Below are 17,396 nucleotides of genomic sequence, written 5' to 3' on the forward strand. Positions count from 1 at the left end.
GGTAAGCAGGACGTTATTTCAACAATAACAGTGTGAAAGTATATCCCTGATTGTATACCGTATAATCATGGATAGAACATACTGTACCTGTGAAATTTGAAAACTGGACTCCTTTCTGCAATATAAGGTTGCATCTATTTCCCACATCAGACTTAAGAGAAATCAGGTCATCTCATCTCTGCAGAACATAACAAACAGGACTTAACTGGGACAAGACAGGCTTTCCTCAAGCTTTAATCAGCAAGTGCCTCGTGTGCCTGGCTAGATAGCCTGTCATACAGGCCCTTGGTTTCAGCTTGGCTGTGTGCTCGTCCTGATGATACACTGTAAACTGCTACACTGAAATGGAGAACAAGGCAACCTCTTGCCTCACCTGAAGTTTCCACACCTTCCTTTTATCAGGCCACATGAAGTTTCGTGTGGCGCTTAAGGCAAAGTCAGATGGTCAGCCCTCAGTCTGCTGTTTGCCATGGGTGGCTGGTCTATGTTTGCCAGATTTCATTCCAGACATCCATATTTTCCAACACCAGGCTTCAAAATGATCACATTATTTAGGAAGGAAGTTCCCTACAGTCTGAGTCAGAGGAGTTTCTGGCATCTTACCACAGAAGGTACCATCAATGTGTGTTTGTGTGTCTCAAAACCTTGCCAACCAAGCCAAAGGCTGAGTTTCAGGTGGCAAGATTGTGGAGAATTCTGCAGGAAACATGTTATGACCCCTGCAGTAACAAGACACAAATAGCTTTCTATCTGGGAACCTTTCCTGAATTTACATGTCATCAGACAAGCTTAGAGATAGAACCAAGAACAGTACTTTAGAACAAACACAAACTAATCAGCAAGGAACAGAATGGAAAACTTCAAAGAGATGATACCTACCATCAAATGTCTTGATCTTAAATGTAATAAATGATGTTGCCTCTTAGGACGGGATCTTGAAATTAGCTAGCAGGAAGGCTGGAAACATGGTTTGTGCTTCCTTCTGTCCCCAGCTGTTTAGAATGTTACCCCAGCAACTGGCAATAGCCCTTCTAACCTGTTAAGACAGAAATAGCCCCCTCCCTTCTTTGTATTTGTAACTTTTAATGCACTCTGCGCAGGTGAACATGTTCACCAGAGGGATGTGAACAGGCTAATCCCCTTTTTATACACATATGGCATATCTTACATTGTCACCTTTTTAAAATAAACATTCTATTTGTCATAATCAAAAAGGAGCTCTGAGACTTTTTCAAGATGCCATTGCCAAGTATCCTTTATTATAAATACATCTTAGTAACAGTGCAATTTCTGCTCTTAATATTCCAAAGATACCACACACAGTCATTAATGACATGTCTGGTTAAACAGCCTTTTTCCTTTTTTTTTTTTTTTTTTTGAAGATGTCAGGCATTTACTGCAGCACAGCATGGAGTTTTCTATTTGTATCCTCTTGTTTTCTTCACTGCATGCAGGTTCCAACAATTCTTTAAGTGCATTCTAAAGCCATTTCCATGTATTTCGAAATTTATAGTAAAACAGAAGAAAATTGTTAAGTGAGATTAGACTTCTTTAGCTCAGAAAGGTAATGAGACACCACATCCTCACACCAGTTTCCTACTGTCTTAAGTTCTTAGACCTCAGAAAAAAAACCCTGTAATTTTACTGATACTTCTGTTTCCTTGAAGCAGAATGACACCATTCAGAGTATATAAACTATCTTTTCATATTTCTCAAAAAAACAGTGATAATTATATTTTTATGCCTAACAAGGAAAAGGTAGCTATAAATTCATGTAACAGCTATAGGAAAACTAATTATTAATGGAAATAAGTCCATTCAAAAACTGAGTAATTATTCCAAAAGGAATTGAAGAAAAAAAAGTTTGTGGGAGGAAGGGATAAAAAGTACCTGGAAAAATGTAAGTAAATAGAAAATACAATAGGAAGAAAACCCAGGAGACCTGAGAAAGACCTCAAGATGGCACTTCAGAAAACATTAAAAGTGAGCATGTGTCCATCATGGGGCCAAATTTCAGAACAATGAAGTTTGCAAGAAGTATCATTTTAGCAGAAAGTAATTATTTCCCTTCTTCAGGGGTCTGCCTACTACTTCAGAATATGAATTTGTTTTGGGTTGCTGTTCCTGTGAGTATTTCTGTTTTGGACTTGTCTCAGCTGATCAAAACAAATGCCATCAGCTTCATAAAATAATGTCAATTATTAAGACATGCCTTAAATGCCAAAACATATATGCATGTTTCCAAATGAGGGTCCAGGATTGAATGGTGAAAGATTTGCAAGGACGTATATTTGTCCTTGATATTTTCAAACATCTCAGATCTGCTTTTGTTTTTTAAGGCTAAGTAGTAATATAAGAAATGTATATATCATCAAATGTCACACACTTTGAATACACAAAGTAATGCAAATATTTATATACTATTTTGCAAATGTAAGGTTCACAGAGAACTGAACTTTCAAGTTAAATTCATCTCCAAACGTACTTTAATACACTGTACAGTATCTTACAACCAAATACAACCTCTTAGTTAAACTATTTCTACTTTAAGTGGATTGAAGAATGCTAGTCATCATGTCACAGACAAGGTTAACTTTATATGGTGTGTAATACGCATCTCAATTTTTACATCTTTTTAAACACTTTCTTGCAGAATCTTATAAAGAATTTAAGAGTCTGCTCCAACTCTGCAATTTTTTGACACTCGTTAGTTAAGATTAATGAATCCTATGAATGAATTCCATAGAAGTGGTGTTTTCATCAAAAAACCCAAAACCCTGAAATTACTTTAATTAAGTAATTTAATTACTGAAATTAAAACCTATTGCACTGAGCAACCAGCTGAATTAGAAAAGGAACATAAACCCCAGTATTTACACCTGTTAGCAAAAATAACTTGGTTTTTTGGAATGTACAGATAACTTACTAGAAAATTACTTTTTCAGAAGCACAAGCAGGTGAAACCAGGTTTAGATTAACATATTTTCTGGTTGTTTTATTTTGCTAGAGATTTCTTTTACGTGACTAAGTTTATAATAGTGCTTTAAGATATTATAATGTTTATAAGTTTATAAGACCGTGCTATTTGTCTTTTGCCACCAATGATAGCGTTTCATAATAAAGGTAAGATTCAATTCTTCACACTCATTCAATTTTATTATCTCAGTACCCACCAGGGTAATTTAAAATTCCAACAAAGTAGAATGTGAAAAATATTAGTCAACTTACTGTAACATTGCTTTAAAATTGTTACCACTAAAACCAAAATAAAGTAAAAATTAGTTTTAATTTTACATACAGTCCCAGCTCATTGTTATACAGCAACCATGCAGATAAAATACATTCCTGAGCAATCTTGCCTAACTTATAAATTGTTTTTCCATTTGAATCTGGGAGTTTCATCACGTACTGTTAAGAAAAAGAAACCAAATTAGTCACAAACCAATACTTAATTTTATTTACAAACATCAGATTATCCCAAATGTAACCTGTACATGCATATATATGTCTACACATGACATTTTTTATTAAAACTAACGAAATATTTTCCTTCATGCCAGTGTTCAGTTTTAATTGAAGGTGATAAACATTAACTGTTTCACAATATAACCTAGCAGTATAAAATGATGAATATAAAGGTTTTAATAGTCCTCTAGTTATTTAAAGTTTGATATATTAAACTTTATAGATGTTAAGAAATCTGAGGTAGCAAAGCACTTCTTGCATTTTCTGAAATTTACAACCTTTAGATGGAAAAAAAATCTGTGCTGCTAAATTAAGAATAGCCAAATTATTTTCATGTCTTCATCAGCTATGATGTGAAATAATGACCAAATTATTTATATCCAACCATGGGATAAAGCTTACACATGTGCATTGTGCCACACTCCTGCTTACAAGACCTTATTTTTGTTTTAAGTAAGAGGAGCACATTTGTAAGAGGCAGTGTCACTCCCAATTGCAGTTATAAAAGTTACCTACCAAGAAAACCCACAATCCCTAGTATTAAGTGGTTAATTAATGACTGTAGCAGGCAGCATATGGCCATCAGTTGCAATGAGCAACTCGCTCATAAGGTTGTAATACGCCTGACACATTCATTATTGATACTGACAAGATGTTCCTTTGGAAAAACCTTTTGAGAAAATTACGCAAGACAGTGTTATGTCTACAGCTCAAGTCTTCCATAATGAGAACAAAACTTGAGATGCTGCAAAGTCTCCGAGTAGGTGGAAAAACATCAATTGGATAATAAAATCAAATGAGTAAGTGCCGTGAGTACACAAGCATTTGTATATGCTACATGCTCAAATCAAAAGAATCCCTAATCAAATTAACAGATGCCCTTAATCCGAACTGGAAAATGGGTGAAGGTCATGTGATGTTAAGCATTTACCATAGGTCTGGGCCTAAGCTTATACTTAAAATTCAGCAGCCCCTAGTGCTCCAATTAGATAGCTTCTCACCTTCTCTGTGAGCACAAATTCAAGTTTAAAAACCAAAACAAACTTCAAAGGGAACATCTTATGCTTCCAGAAAAACAAGACACACATCTGAATCAAGGGCCAACTACTCTCCTGGAGTAGGAGAGTCCCAACAATTATTATGACTATCATAAAAAATCTCCTAATCTCCTCTAGTTATTTAATCTTTCTAATAATTTCAAATAGTTGATACTTTGAACAGATACATGACTGTATCTCCTCTCTTTTCAAAACTGTGATTTCTGAGAAAAACTGAGTTATTTTTGTTCAGTAGACATGAAAAGGGTGGTTTTGAAAAAACAGACCCTTAAGTCAGTAGCTCTCTCAACCAAATTATTTCCTGGGCATTCAAGATGCAGACACTCTTATAGTGAAGACTACCTTTAAAGAGAAAGTTAATTTATCCACTACCTGATCTCAATAGAAAATGCTGTTGCTTGAACTACTTAGAGTGTGAAAAGAAGGGATAAACAATCAACAGCACCTCACGCCCTTGATGAATCTGGTGGCACAAAACTGGAGATATGTACAGATCACTGATGTATGTTAATAAGCAAGAACTGAGACAATATTTAAAAGCTGGTGCAGTAAGTACCACGTTGGTAAAGTTTCTATGGCATTCTGCACAAAGCAAGCCCAAAGAGAACATTTTCTGAACTTCAGTAATGACTGCATTCATGTGACTCTAGTCTATTTTCTTTGAATAAGAAGCAGGTTGTTATTACAAAAATTCAGTTTCAATTGCTCAGTTAGTACCCAGTAGCCATTCTATCAGTAAGATAAACAGAAGGTTTAAGAAATAGAAAAAAATACACTAATTTCATGATGTTATTCAGGTTGGTAAATGCTGAAAATCTTTAACAGCTGTAAATTCATGTAATTATTTACTTATAAATAGACAGTCCTGAGTGCAGTTATGTATTGTACAGGAAGAAATATTTTCCTAAGCCTTGGCTGAGTAACGTTTCCATATGCACATGCCATTACAGAAGTAGAATACTTCATCTTGTTCACTAAGAGTAAAGGTGCAATGTAAAAACAGTAAACTAAATACAGAGGCCCTACTTAGGTACTGTACTAATCAGAAATTGTAAAAATTCACATTTAATCGTCTCTACAACACATACACACAAAACTATGCAAAATATTGCATATTTTTTTCTGCATGGGCAGAAACTTAAATGTAAACCTGTAACATGCTATTTATATGCATATTAAGGTATGAATTTCAGAAAATACAGGACGGTATAAAAGCTAGCATTAGGAATGTATTCTATAGTATGTTTTAAATAAAAATATAAAGGTATATATGAGAGCTCTAAGCACTCAACTACTTAGTAAAATGTTTCCTAAAAGTTTGCAAATACACCATCATTCTGTATATTACTCTACTTCAATTTGTCCGATGGACAGCAACTGCAAAAAAATCACATTTTTTTCCCCTAGAAAATAACACACTGAAATAACATAACATGAGAAATAGTGCATAGAACATTAAAATGAAAATAACCCTCCTTCTACCCTCCATCCACAACTTACACACTTTTCCATCTTTTTCCAGCTTCTTCAAGTGGACTAGGAGGTTATGTTCTGCTGCTGGGAGTAAATTTTCAGGGATTTCCTAATGGGAACAAAACATATGCATTTTGTATTTGTTTAAATATCTTTCAATTATTTTTTCAGCATATGGAACCCATGGCTTATTACCACAGATCTTCCTCTTCTGAATCGGTATGGGAACATTTAGTTAGTTATGTAACATCAGGAAACTAAGATGAGTAAATCAGTTTTACACCAGTTAAATGAGTAGCCTAACAACACATTTTTGTTTACTTTGCTCTGTTTTTTGCATTATCCATTTGTATGATGAAACTTTGGCCAGCACTAAGACTCCTCTTCTGAGCTTGGTCTATCCTGGATTGTCAGTGTAGCTGAGTATTTTTCAAGATAAACTTATTTCAACAGAATATTTCAACAGAATGACTAGGTTGGAAGAGACTTTCAATATCATCAAGTCCAACCCATGCCCTAACACCACAACTAGACCACGGCACTGAGTACCACATCCAGTCTTTTTTTTGAACACATCCAGAGGTGGTAACTTATGATACATTTCTCCACAGATATCTATCACTTCTATTCCATGACAACACTTGCATAGTTAAATATCCTGTAACAATTAGCATCTGTAAATGAGTAAACAATTAAAAATGTTACTTCTTCAGGAGGACAAAATATCTCTTACAACTCTTCAATGCTCATTATATAAAAAGCATCTGTTGCTCAGAAAAGCTGTGGATGCCCCATCTCTACAAGGGTTCAAGGACAAGGTGGATGGGGGGCTTTGAGCAACCTGGTGTTGTGGAAGGTGTCTCTGCCCATGGCAGGGAGAACAGAAATTGCTTTAAAGTCCCTTCCAACCCAAACAATTCTATGATTGTATGATAATTGCTCAAAATCCCCCTCTCTAGCTCTAGGATCCTAAAGGTAGAGCACTTTTTTCGTTTTTGAAAATTAAAAAGTTCTTCAAACAATATGTGTGGCAGGAAAATTCACTAGAAAATTAGTTAAATGAATTGTGAGCCTTGAGAATATTTTGAAAGCATGTACTTTTTTAGTAATATAAGCTGTAATAGTACTGAAGAAATACTTATATAAACAGGACAAGTGGTTTGTGATTACAGAAACATGAGAATGGGTCTATACTTGAAACCTAGTTGGTTAGGCAGGAGAACTGCAGAAGCTGAATGGATATGGGTAATGGTACATCAGCACTGCAAGATGTTCACTGTGACATAGTCACTCTTTTGGAAACTGGATATCAGCAGAACCATGAAAAAGGAGCTGTGAAGCTGCTACAGACCTGTTCACAAACCACAGCCATTGGCCACTTTGACACCTTCCTTGAAAACAGAAATACTGTATCTCTTATCTCTGCTCTTTAGGATGGCAACCCCACACCACAAGGAAAAATTGCAGAGGTTACATGAAGGATAACGAAGTACCAACAAAGTACTGTTACACAAGTCTAATGATACAGATAAGCTAGCCAACATCTGAGCTGCAATAGCATTCTCTGTGGAACTGCAGTTCACCTGTAACCTCCTGCAGACTGATAAATAAAGTTTTTGATTCAAGTTTTTTGAACTTAAAGTTTTCAACCATTCTCCAGGAGACTCCAAATACACTTTGGGAAATCCACAACTAACAGTCAATTTTCAATTTGAATCAAGCACTACAACTTTATTTTTGCTCAGTCTTATGAAACTGTGCCTAAGACCTGAATAGTTAAATAAGTTTGTAAGAATCGTGTGGGCCTCACTCCAATAAAGTCCTTAAACAAGACAATTTAAAGACACAGTCATAAGTGAACCCTGAACAGGCAGAAATATATTTTATGCCTTTTAAACAGCCACCATGATTTTCACTCAAAGACCAACACTGTTACATACAAGTTTTATGAACCTAACCTCAATTTTCTTTAGTTTGACCTAAAAACTTTTAATCAACAATTACCTTGTATACTATATTCACAAGCTCCGAGGATGTGTATGATTTCCCAGTATTTTTCTGGAAAACATTTAGAATTTGCTGTTCACGCGCAAGTCGGTGAGAAATGTAGTTTTGGATTCTAGTATTTGCATCACGTACTACTGGGCCATGACCTAAAAATCAAAACACATGTACCAGAGCACTATTACTTACATTTGTAATTAAGTACACTACTGAATAATTGAAACATTCTTATGTAAACTCTAGTAGATTTAAAAGTCATGAGAAAAAGGTCTGAATATCTGTATTACAGTCTGCATCTGCAAGGCATTAAGATGGAAAGGAAGAATTAGGATATTGAAAGTCTGAATGGGGAAAAGGGAACACTTCAAATGGAATAAGAAAAGCAAGGGAAGACTACTTTAGGCAATTAGGAAAAAGGAAAGGAGCTCACTGCTGAACAGATTTAAAAGATCAGATTCAGATTATTGTATTATCTTTGTTTGCCTGTCTTCCTCTCCCCAAATAAAGTTGATACTAATAATTTAAACTGATACTGGCATTTGTACATTAATGCCTGATGCAAAGGACTCGGGTACTACTGTCCTGTTGGGACAAACACCAAGGTGAGATCTTTAATTGTGACAGGTAATTTTCCCAAACAGATCTTCAAAACTGATTCAAACACTGCATTTTATGACTTTAAAAACTGTTGTGAGTGTTTTTATAAAATAAAAATCAATAGAAGACAAATAAGCAAGGCAGTCGGAATATGTCTGGGCAGGAAAAATGGAAGGCACACGGAAAGTTATAGGTGGATCATTTTATGTCTGGCTAATAACCAAACCACATGTTTTTCCTGGACTGACTGTGGGAGATCAGAAATGTTCAGCTTACTGATAGGTCTTTGAATCATTATGAAAGGGCTTAATTGATAAAGCACTAACCTTTATAAAAAAATCAAATACTGTCTCAGGGTACATGAAAATGACAGAGAAAATACTGCTCAGCCATGAGAGCTACATGCATAGAAATTAAAATTATTGTGTTACCTATAGAGAAACTGACTTGCACAAATATTCATCACATGCTTTTTATAGCAAGATTTCCTACTTTACCTGTACAATCCAACTGAAATAGCAACAGCAACTTCCAGCTCTGCCCTCTGAGTAAACTCTAACTAATTTATAAAATTAGTTGAAAAGAAACTACTTTAAAAAAACATTGCTTTCTTTAGAAGTTATTTGGTATCATGAAAATCAGTGTCTTTTGAGGTACTCTGACTATTCAAAAAAATCACTGTATTCTTTGTACTTTTGGGTTTACTGATTAAATGGGCTTTTAGTTCTTAGGCTTATTTTCCCTGAGGACAGGCAGCCTATAGAAAAAGAGCAACTGATTTTTCATGTTTTGAACTAAAGTGTCAAAGGAATCTATCTTTCTATAAGTCAAAATATTTATACATATCTCAACTTACATACTCACTTCAGCACATTTGAAATTACTACATATACATTGAAACTTACCTTGTTTAAATAAGTACTATAAATACAAGATCTATAATGTGTAAATATAAAGCTATACTGGCATATGAATTCATATTTAATGATTTCAAACATATTTAATATGAAGCTATTTCTCCTTACAAAATAAATTACAAGTATAACATTATCTCTGTTACCATTTATATATCCAAAACTGAAAGTTTAGAAAAAATATAGTAAGATATACAAAGCAGAGACTGTAATGTTAGATGTCCATTCTCCTGCATTCTCTAATGACAGAAATCTCACTGAAGTGATCAAAATTAAGGGTTGCACATGGAATCACAATGCATTCTTAAATCCTGGCCCTACTCTTCCAAGTGATTTAATTGACTTGGTAGTCCAAGACCAATGTCAGAACCTGAAATGGAACCCACATTTTGCAAAGCTAAAGAGACTTCATATCCATTACATCATCTAATCTGTAGCTGCTGTGTATGCATATATGTACATTAAATGATCTCAGAAAGTTTGGAACTAAATCCAGATGTGAAACTTTCCCATCCATCATTTTTCAGGGACAGCAAGACAATTATTTATTAATGAATAAATGGATTAATAGCTGAATAAATGTAAAATGTTTCTGAGCATATGAAAAGCACTCTCACAATATGACCATCTTTCAATTAATTCAGCTTTAATATCAGACAGACATTATTTCCTCACAACACATTCTGAAGTGTGAGATTCTCTAAATTACAGTACAAAGGACAGAAGTGAAGAATTGGCTCATGAAATCTTCCACAGAGTCCTAATTCCAGTACCATTTTTTTCTGTATTACCAAGGAACACTGTTTATTATTACAGGATGGGGAGCCCTCTGCTGACTAAAACGCCCTTTTCTTGTCCCAAGGATTCTCATAAAATATTATCTGCAATTAGATATCATGAGTGTTGCACCCAAGTCAGTCCCACATTAAATTAAAAAATAAAAAAACAACACATAGAAGGGGAAGGATTAACAAAATTCACCTACTCTCATGTAGCCAGCACTCAGTTTGTTACAAAAATTCATGCAATTCTGAAGCTACCACATGAGTGCTAAAGCATGGGTGGGGGAAAGAGAAACAGGTCAAGAATTATGAAGACCTAATATTTCAACACAGACTGCTTGGCTTGTATAGAACATAGTGGTAAAGCAAACTACTTCTGCTGCAGTTATACCCCAAAGTACCAACAATTGTTCTGATTGGGCAATAGCACCTTCTGCACAACTGCAGATACATTTTGTGGTGCATGGATGAAAAAAGTTAGTTCCAGCTCAGTACTTAGCTATCATCACTGAAAATGCACAATGTCAGACTGACTTCCTAATTGCAAGTCCAGTATGAACACTGTTAAAACAGTAGCAAACACAAATAAAGAGCACAGATGTTTATCCTTGGTGAATGTATAATCTAGATATATAACTGTTAAGAACAGAGTAAAATACAACAGATAAAATTGATAAACCAAACAGAATTTGGCATATATGGGGTTTTGGGAGGCAGAAATTCAGTTAGAGGAACAGACTGCATTTTGCAGGTATTAAGAAAGAAAGTAAAAAATTTGACTGAAATTCTGGAGGCTAAAATATTGTTAGTTTTAACAGTAGTTAGGTCAATAAATATGACCAAGTCACTATTCTGTCTACATCAAACTCCACATCTATGGAATATGTGAGAATGTTCTTCTTAAACAGTGTTTTTATGCCTTGATCTTAAAGGACACATACTTCAAAAGAAGGCTATTTTAAGAGCGAACACAAGAGAGTAGGCTAAACATAGATGGCTAATGGAACAGGCACAACTGAGGACATAGATACAGTAGCTTGGAATGACAAGTTGAAGATAAAACAGAAAAAGTCTGAAAAAATCCTGAGATGTAGCTCTGAAAAAGCAAATGAGGAGCTTAAACCTTAGTTACATAATGAATTCTTAAAATGTAGTCTTGTCAAACAGACATGTGGGATATATGAAAAGTAAATGCATTCTCAAGGTTTGGAGGAGAGGGAGGAAAAGAAAGGAAAGCCATAGACTGAATGAATAGGCAACTTACTTCTTGAACATTTTGGCCTCTTGGCTCTTGTTCAAAATTAACCTAAGTCATTAACTAAGACAACCACTGTACAGTTCTGCAGCTTTCCAAGATGAATATGTGATTAATTTGTACTTCAAAGGACATACAGGTCTCTCAAAAAACATTACTAGGTTATTCATGTTCAGTGTATGTGGGGATGAAAAGGAACAAAAGAACAACTATTATTTTTTCTTCCAGGATAACATTCAAGCACAGGGATAAAGTAATATAAGAAAATTAAATATGCTGTACAATTCCAATAGTGAAAAATTTTGGCCCCTGGAGTCTTTGGGCACAGAAAGACAAGACCCACCCTCAAATGGAGAAATTTCAGAAAGGAAAGATACCTATCACTGAAAATTTTAAGCTTTGTAAACCACCATGACAAAGTCAGCTTAGCATACTGCTTATTAACTTGAATTATTACATCAGGAATTATGTTTGATTGTAATAATAGTTATCAAATTCTTAGAGGAGATATTTAAAAATTACACAGTAAAAGAGCAATTAAAACCAAAACCACTTACCTGGATAAATCAAATCTGGTTTCATTTCTAACAACTTTTTCAAAGTTTTCATGTAATCAGACAGGTCTTCTATTACTGTTGTTCCTTCCCCTAAAATACAGTCACCAGAAAATACAGCATTTTCCTCTTCTAGATGTAAAATCATATGATCATCAGTGTGTCCTGGTGTATATAAAACTCTGAAGAACAAAAAAAGCCAATGTTTTTCATATAGCATATATACTTCATTTTTGCAGCCAGAACAAATTATGTTAAAATACCACACTTGCAAAGCAGCCCATAACAAGAACCATAACAGAAAAAACCTGACCAAAAAAGGCTGGAAATTGATGTAAACAGGTATCACTTTGCCTAATCCAAATCCATTTTCTTATACCATGTAGAGAACACCAATCATCTCTAACATGCTTTCACTTACATAACACACCCATAATATGAGTGCATTAAAGGAGCTGGCTAGCCACATAGAATTTCTGTTATAGAAGGCCTCATTCTGAAGCCTTAAAAAATAAAATTGACACGTTATTTCCAGATTGAAACACGTGAAGTTATTCACAAAAATGTTGTACTTCGGAAGGAGGGTAAGGATAATATCTATTCTTTTAGAAATTAACTACAAACTCCTGAACCTGACCCAGCTAAAGTTCAGTCTCCAAAAATTTACTTTTCCCTGAAAGCCCCATAGCACAGTGGAGCACAACTGTCAAATATAAAGAGCCATACAAAGGTCTTTCAGTTGTTCTATGTGCAGGTCATGAAACACCTGCATGATAAGGATGAAGGACCCACATCTTGGACGAGGGCTGTGTTAGCATGCAGCAAAGGGACAGTGGGTATGTATATAGTATATGGTAACCTGAGCTGCCAAGGAGCTGAACTGGGGTGTCCTTTCATGATGATTTCTGAAAAGCAGAAGGGCCTTATGCTGAGGCTGATGTAGACTGAAAGTAACACAACTCCAATCCCTGCTGATACAAATTAGAATCTTCTTGTTAATGGCAGATGCATCAAAGCAGTGATCAGGAACTGACAGAGCTGGTGCCAAGTGTGGTGCACAGGGCAAGGCTAAACAGCTCCCAGCCATGCTGATGCAGGGCTGGGAGACCACAAGTGCAGCATCATCTGATGCAAGACTTCCAGCTGCTACTGAATACCAAGCTCAGCAGAAAGCAGGCAAGCCATCACCCTATGGAGGCAACATCAAAATCAAGTTGATGGGCTGTAGGCTCACCTTTGGGAAATGGTATCCTTCAGTTCTTGATGAAATTTTACCAGGAAGCCAAACCATTAACATGGCAAAATAGCAGAAAGAGAATGCCAAACAGTGTGTGGAAAGGTGCTGCTAGCGTGTCTTGACCCCTCACTGCGGCACACCTTGGAAACCTGAAGGTTGCTAACTAAAATTTAACATGCAGATACTGATATTTTGGAACCAGTGGCGAGTCTAAGAGTATCCTTAAAGCGGTTACCAAATTAACTTGGGTGAGAATACTTGCTTTTAATCAACCATAAAAAGTTTGGCTGCATTACCCCTGTCACAACCCACCTGCATGGGCTGTGATGTTTGCTATAAATTCTCTTCATCAGGACATGAGACTATGTGTCTGGGAACTCCCATGCTTTCTGGTATAAATTAGCCCACTATTTGGTCTCAGAAGTGTTGGCTAAGAAGCCCTTCACTTTGAGGACACACCTCAACAAGCTCCCAGTCATCACAACAAACTTCTCACAGGTGTTGGCAACAAGCCCTACATTTTTCACTCTTCAACAAGCTCCCAACTCCAACAACAGCACAGCCGGTCTGTTTGAGCCCTCCACACACAGACCTGAGGTGGGGGACTGATGAAAATATGAATCTGAAAGCAGAAAAGGAAGTTGGCTCAGGATCGTGCTGTCCCACCTCCAGGGGACTCTCCCTGCCAATCCCAACTTCCCTGCTGCTAGTCAGAATGTCTGAGACAAAATATGCCTATGCCTGGTCCTCCACAGCCCCAAACTTCAAAATGTGCTAATCCTTGACTGATTTGGATAGAAATTAAAAAAATTATTTTCTATCTCCAAATTTTTTTCCAAACATAGGCCACTTAGGGTAGTGAAAGGTCTTCAGTATGCAATATAATACTCTTTTAACTTACATTTTTACACTAATAAAATGCTTTTGGACAAAATACATCCCTTTTCCTCTTACATGTTTTTTCCTTCCAATCAACCAAGTGACATATTCTACAAGTGGGATGTAGTTCCCATCTAAACTGACAAAAACAAGCAAACTTCATCCGTATAGGAATATTGCCTTGTTAATGAAAGGAGTCTGAGAACAGAATGGTAAGATCTTTTTATTCTGTGTGTGCTTTAGTGAGGCACAGTAGCTTCTGTTTTACACTCATTCAGATTAACATTATAGGCAGTATGTGCCATGGAAGGAAGTTCTCCAAAACTGGCACCCTACAAGAACCTCATAGGTTCTTGTAAAATTTAACATTTTAAGTATTAAAAGTTTTAGACTCTCCTAGGGATATATTTTTAAAGTAAAAAGAAAGGCATGGTAAATAATCCAGCCACACTACCACAATTTTAATAGCAACTAATTATGTAAGAGTGATGAGAAAACGTGTAAAATATTATTCCATTTTCCTGGAGAAAGTGTTTTTCTAGGGAAATATTGTTAATTTCTCTGCTGAGTCCAAAGACTAAATCCAAAGGCTAATTTCTGATAATTCCCATGCATAAAAACAATGTCAATGTCAATTAAAATATCCTGCTGGATCATGATAAGAAATCTACATGCATAAGTGCTGAAAAGATTGGATGTATGGACTGGCAGTCATTGGAAGTTAGGATACATGTACATGTCAGAATTCTGAAGAAAACAGAACTTGTAGAAATTCATGGTTACCTGAGTGTGGCTCCCTCTGTCTGTACCACATCTCCATCCTTAAGATAAAAATATTTATGTCCTCCTTCTATTGTTTCTTCACGGTGAGGGACACGAGGGAGCTTACATACGCGATAATCCGAGTCTAATATTTAAGGAAAGCAAAGAAAACAATGTTTTGAATTTATCACTAATGTAATTCCACAGGCAGGTTACTTTTTGAATAAGTACTATTAATTCTCACACGATATGAATACAAAAGTAATAACAACAAATTCTGTAAAGTAACTTGGTATTTGGAGAACAAGCTTATTCCAGAGCCAAAACCACTGAACAGTGAAAGCCACTGATTCTGAATACAGCACTCTGTACCAGCAACAAATTTGAAGTTAGAAAAAAATAAATAAAGATCAGTAATGATTATATTTTACACATGTCCCTTCTTGGCTCATGAGCCAATTCCCCCAAGTTTTTATAATGCCACTAAGATTTCTGTGCTCACATTTTGCTTTATGATTCACAGAAGCATTACTCAACATTTGCCTAAAGTTGGACGAAGACTTTTTGACCTGTAACTTCTCTCAGCTTTTATCATTCTGAATACAGAATGCACAGTGCAAACACCTTGGCTGGAACAGCTATAGATAGCAACCCAGAAAGACATATGTATCCCTTGCTAGTCCTTACAACCACACTGATAGTCTGGCAAGCCCAAAATCCTCACCAAGGCACCAATATACCCATCCACGTCTCCAAGACACCAACTGTTTTCAGGAGTGCCCAGGCTTCCTTGCAAATAAGCGCCTGGCACCTTTACAACATTAAGCCTGTGACAAAGCTCATGACAAAGTCCAACAGTGCCAAGAATTACCACATTATCCATACTGCTTATTCTCTTCTCAGATACTAACACAGAAATGTCTCTTACTGTTTATTAACACAGAATACACATTTTTAGATCAGACTTTACTTGCAGACTGCTCTACTGCTTTCCCTTTGTGCTCTGAGACCTATGAATTTGGCAACAGCTACTAATGGGCTCCTGGAAGGAATCCTAAAGTTATGCCCATTTTTTTTTCAAAATTCAAGCTATTTGTTTTTACAAAAGTGGAAATAACAATAAATTTATCACTGCTATCTAAGTAAAACAGAAGCAGCATCAAGTTTTTCTCACATCTCTTAATACCTTGCTGATAGTAAACTAGGTTTTCAGTATTCACACATAAGAAAAATTCACTATGAAAGTATGCACAGGTATTGAAGCAAACCTGTAGTACTACAACTATTACATTCAGATTATTCATTGCTCTCAATCTACACACTGCAGCAGAATCATGAAATTGCATGTAGTTTATACAGCAATTACAGAACAATCCAGTTGATTTGCACAGAAGCACTCGGTTAATGTTTTCCTTGCCATGTATCTAACATTTTCAGCAATATCCGAAATCTCTGGCCTACCATTTGGGATGTTTTTGCAGATATCCGGTATTCCACCAGTATGATCACGATGCCAGTGTGTCACTAAAATTTCTTGAATCGCGATGTTGAACTCTGACAGTGCCTGCTTTAAACAGCTGATATATTCAGGAATAGCTGGCTCCCCGGTGTCAATAAGGACTCTTCTACACACAGGCCACAAAAAAGGGAGGGAGAGACACATACCAGAGAATAAAGAGTGCTCATATGACAGCCAAGTAATACTAATAAGTCAACAAATGGAAATTTAGCAATAATGGATGTCTCCATATCCAGACGTCACCTTTTGCCTCCTGGTATTCCACCTCCGGGCCTTCACGATTTCAAAAGTGGGATAAGTAACAAATGTAGGCCACGCATTTACAACTCCGCGACAAGTGGCAGAAGCCACGGTTCAGTACCGCGGGGGAGCTGCGCGGCCTGAGGCACACGCCCGCTCCCCTCACTGAATTCCTGGCCTTGGCCAAGGGTCGCCCTGACAAGACTCCACATCCACCCGCCCAAGCCGCCTCCGCGTACCAGCTCCTCAAAGCAACGCTGCACGGTTTCTCTGCCCTTTTTAACGCTGACTGAGGGTTCTGGGAAGGGGCCGGTAGCGGCCTTTCGAGCCGGAGGCAGCGCACGGTCCCCAAGCGGGGCCGGGGCAGCGGAGCCTCGTCCACCGTGCCCTGCCCCGTTCTCCGAGCAGTGTCGGTACCTGTGCCCGGTGCCCACCAGGTAGGTGTTGGTGCCCTGCAGGGTCATGGGCCCCGGGTTGCAGCCCAGCACCCGCACCACCCGCGACGAGAGCTGCTCGATGCGCGGCAGCAGCGACACCATCTCTGCGGCGAATTCCCGAACTCGCGGCTCCGCTTTCCTCACGACGCCACAGGCCGGGAGAGCGGAAGGCTCTGTGGCCCGCGCTCCGCCCCCCTACCCGCCCGTGAGGCGGTGCCCC

The 17,396-nt window shown here is 37.1% G+C and overlaps 1 protein-coding gene across 1 annotated transcript; it reads right to left on the bottom strand.

The window, feature by feature from the left end:
- Positions 1-1,233: 1,233 nt before the first annotated feature.
- On the bottom strand, positions 1,234-17,388 carry LACTB2 (lactamase beta 2). The gene is made up of 7 exons (XM_058832205.1): positions 17,157-17,388; positions 16,442-16,605; positions 15,002-15,125; positions 12,106-12,284; positions 8,001-8,149; positions 6,024-6,105; positions 1,234-3,408 (listed from the first exon to the last, which is right to left on the bottom strand). The coding sequence occupies exons 1-7, from the start codon at positions 17,276-17,278 to the stop codon at positions 3,365-3,367; spliced, it is 864 nt and encodes a 287-aa protein (XP_058688188.1). The 5' UTR covers positions 17,279-17,388; the 3' UTR covers positions 1,234-3,364.
- Between the last annotated feature and the right edge of the window lie 8 nt (positions 17,389-17,396).

The sequence above is a fragment of the Poecile atricapillus genome, chromosome 2 (genome assembly GCF_030490865.1).
Source record: "Poecile atricapillus isolate bPoeAtr1 chromosome 2, bPoeAtr1.hap1, whole genome shotgun sequence".
Taxonomy (NCBI): domain Eukaryota; kingdom Metazoa; phylum Chordata; class Aves; order Passeriformes; family Paridae; genus Poecile; species Poecile atricapillus.

Bases quoted from the DNA above. Each gene is read 5' to 3' on its own strand.
- LACTB2 (XM_058832205.1), bottom strand. From the start codon at position 17,278: ATGGTGTCGCTGCTGCCGCGCATCGAGCAGCTCTCGTCGCGGGTGGTG. The intron at 8,150-12,105 runs GTAAGTGGTTTT...TTTGATTTTTAG, and splicing joins ACCAGATTTGATTTATCCAG to GTCATGGCCCAGTAGTACGT. The intron at 3,409-6,023 runs GTAAGTTGTGGA...TTTTCTTAACAG, and splicing joins GGAAAAAGATGGAAAAGTGT to TACGTGATGAAACTCCCAGA.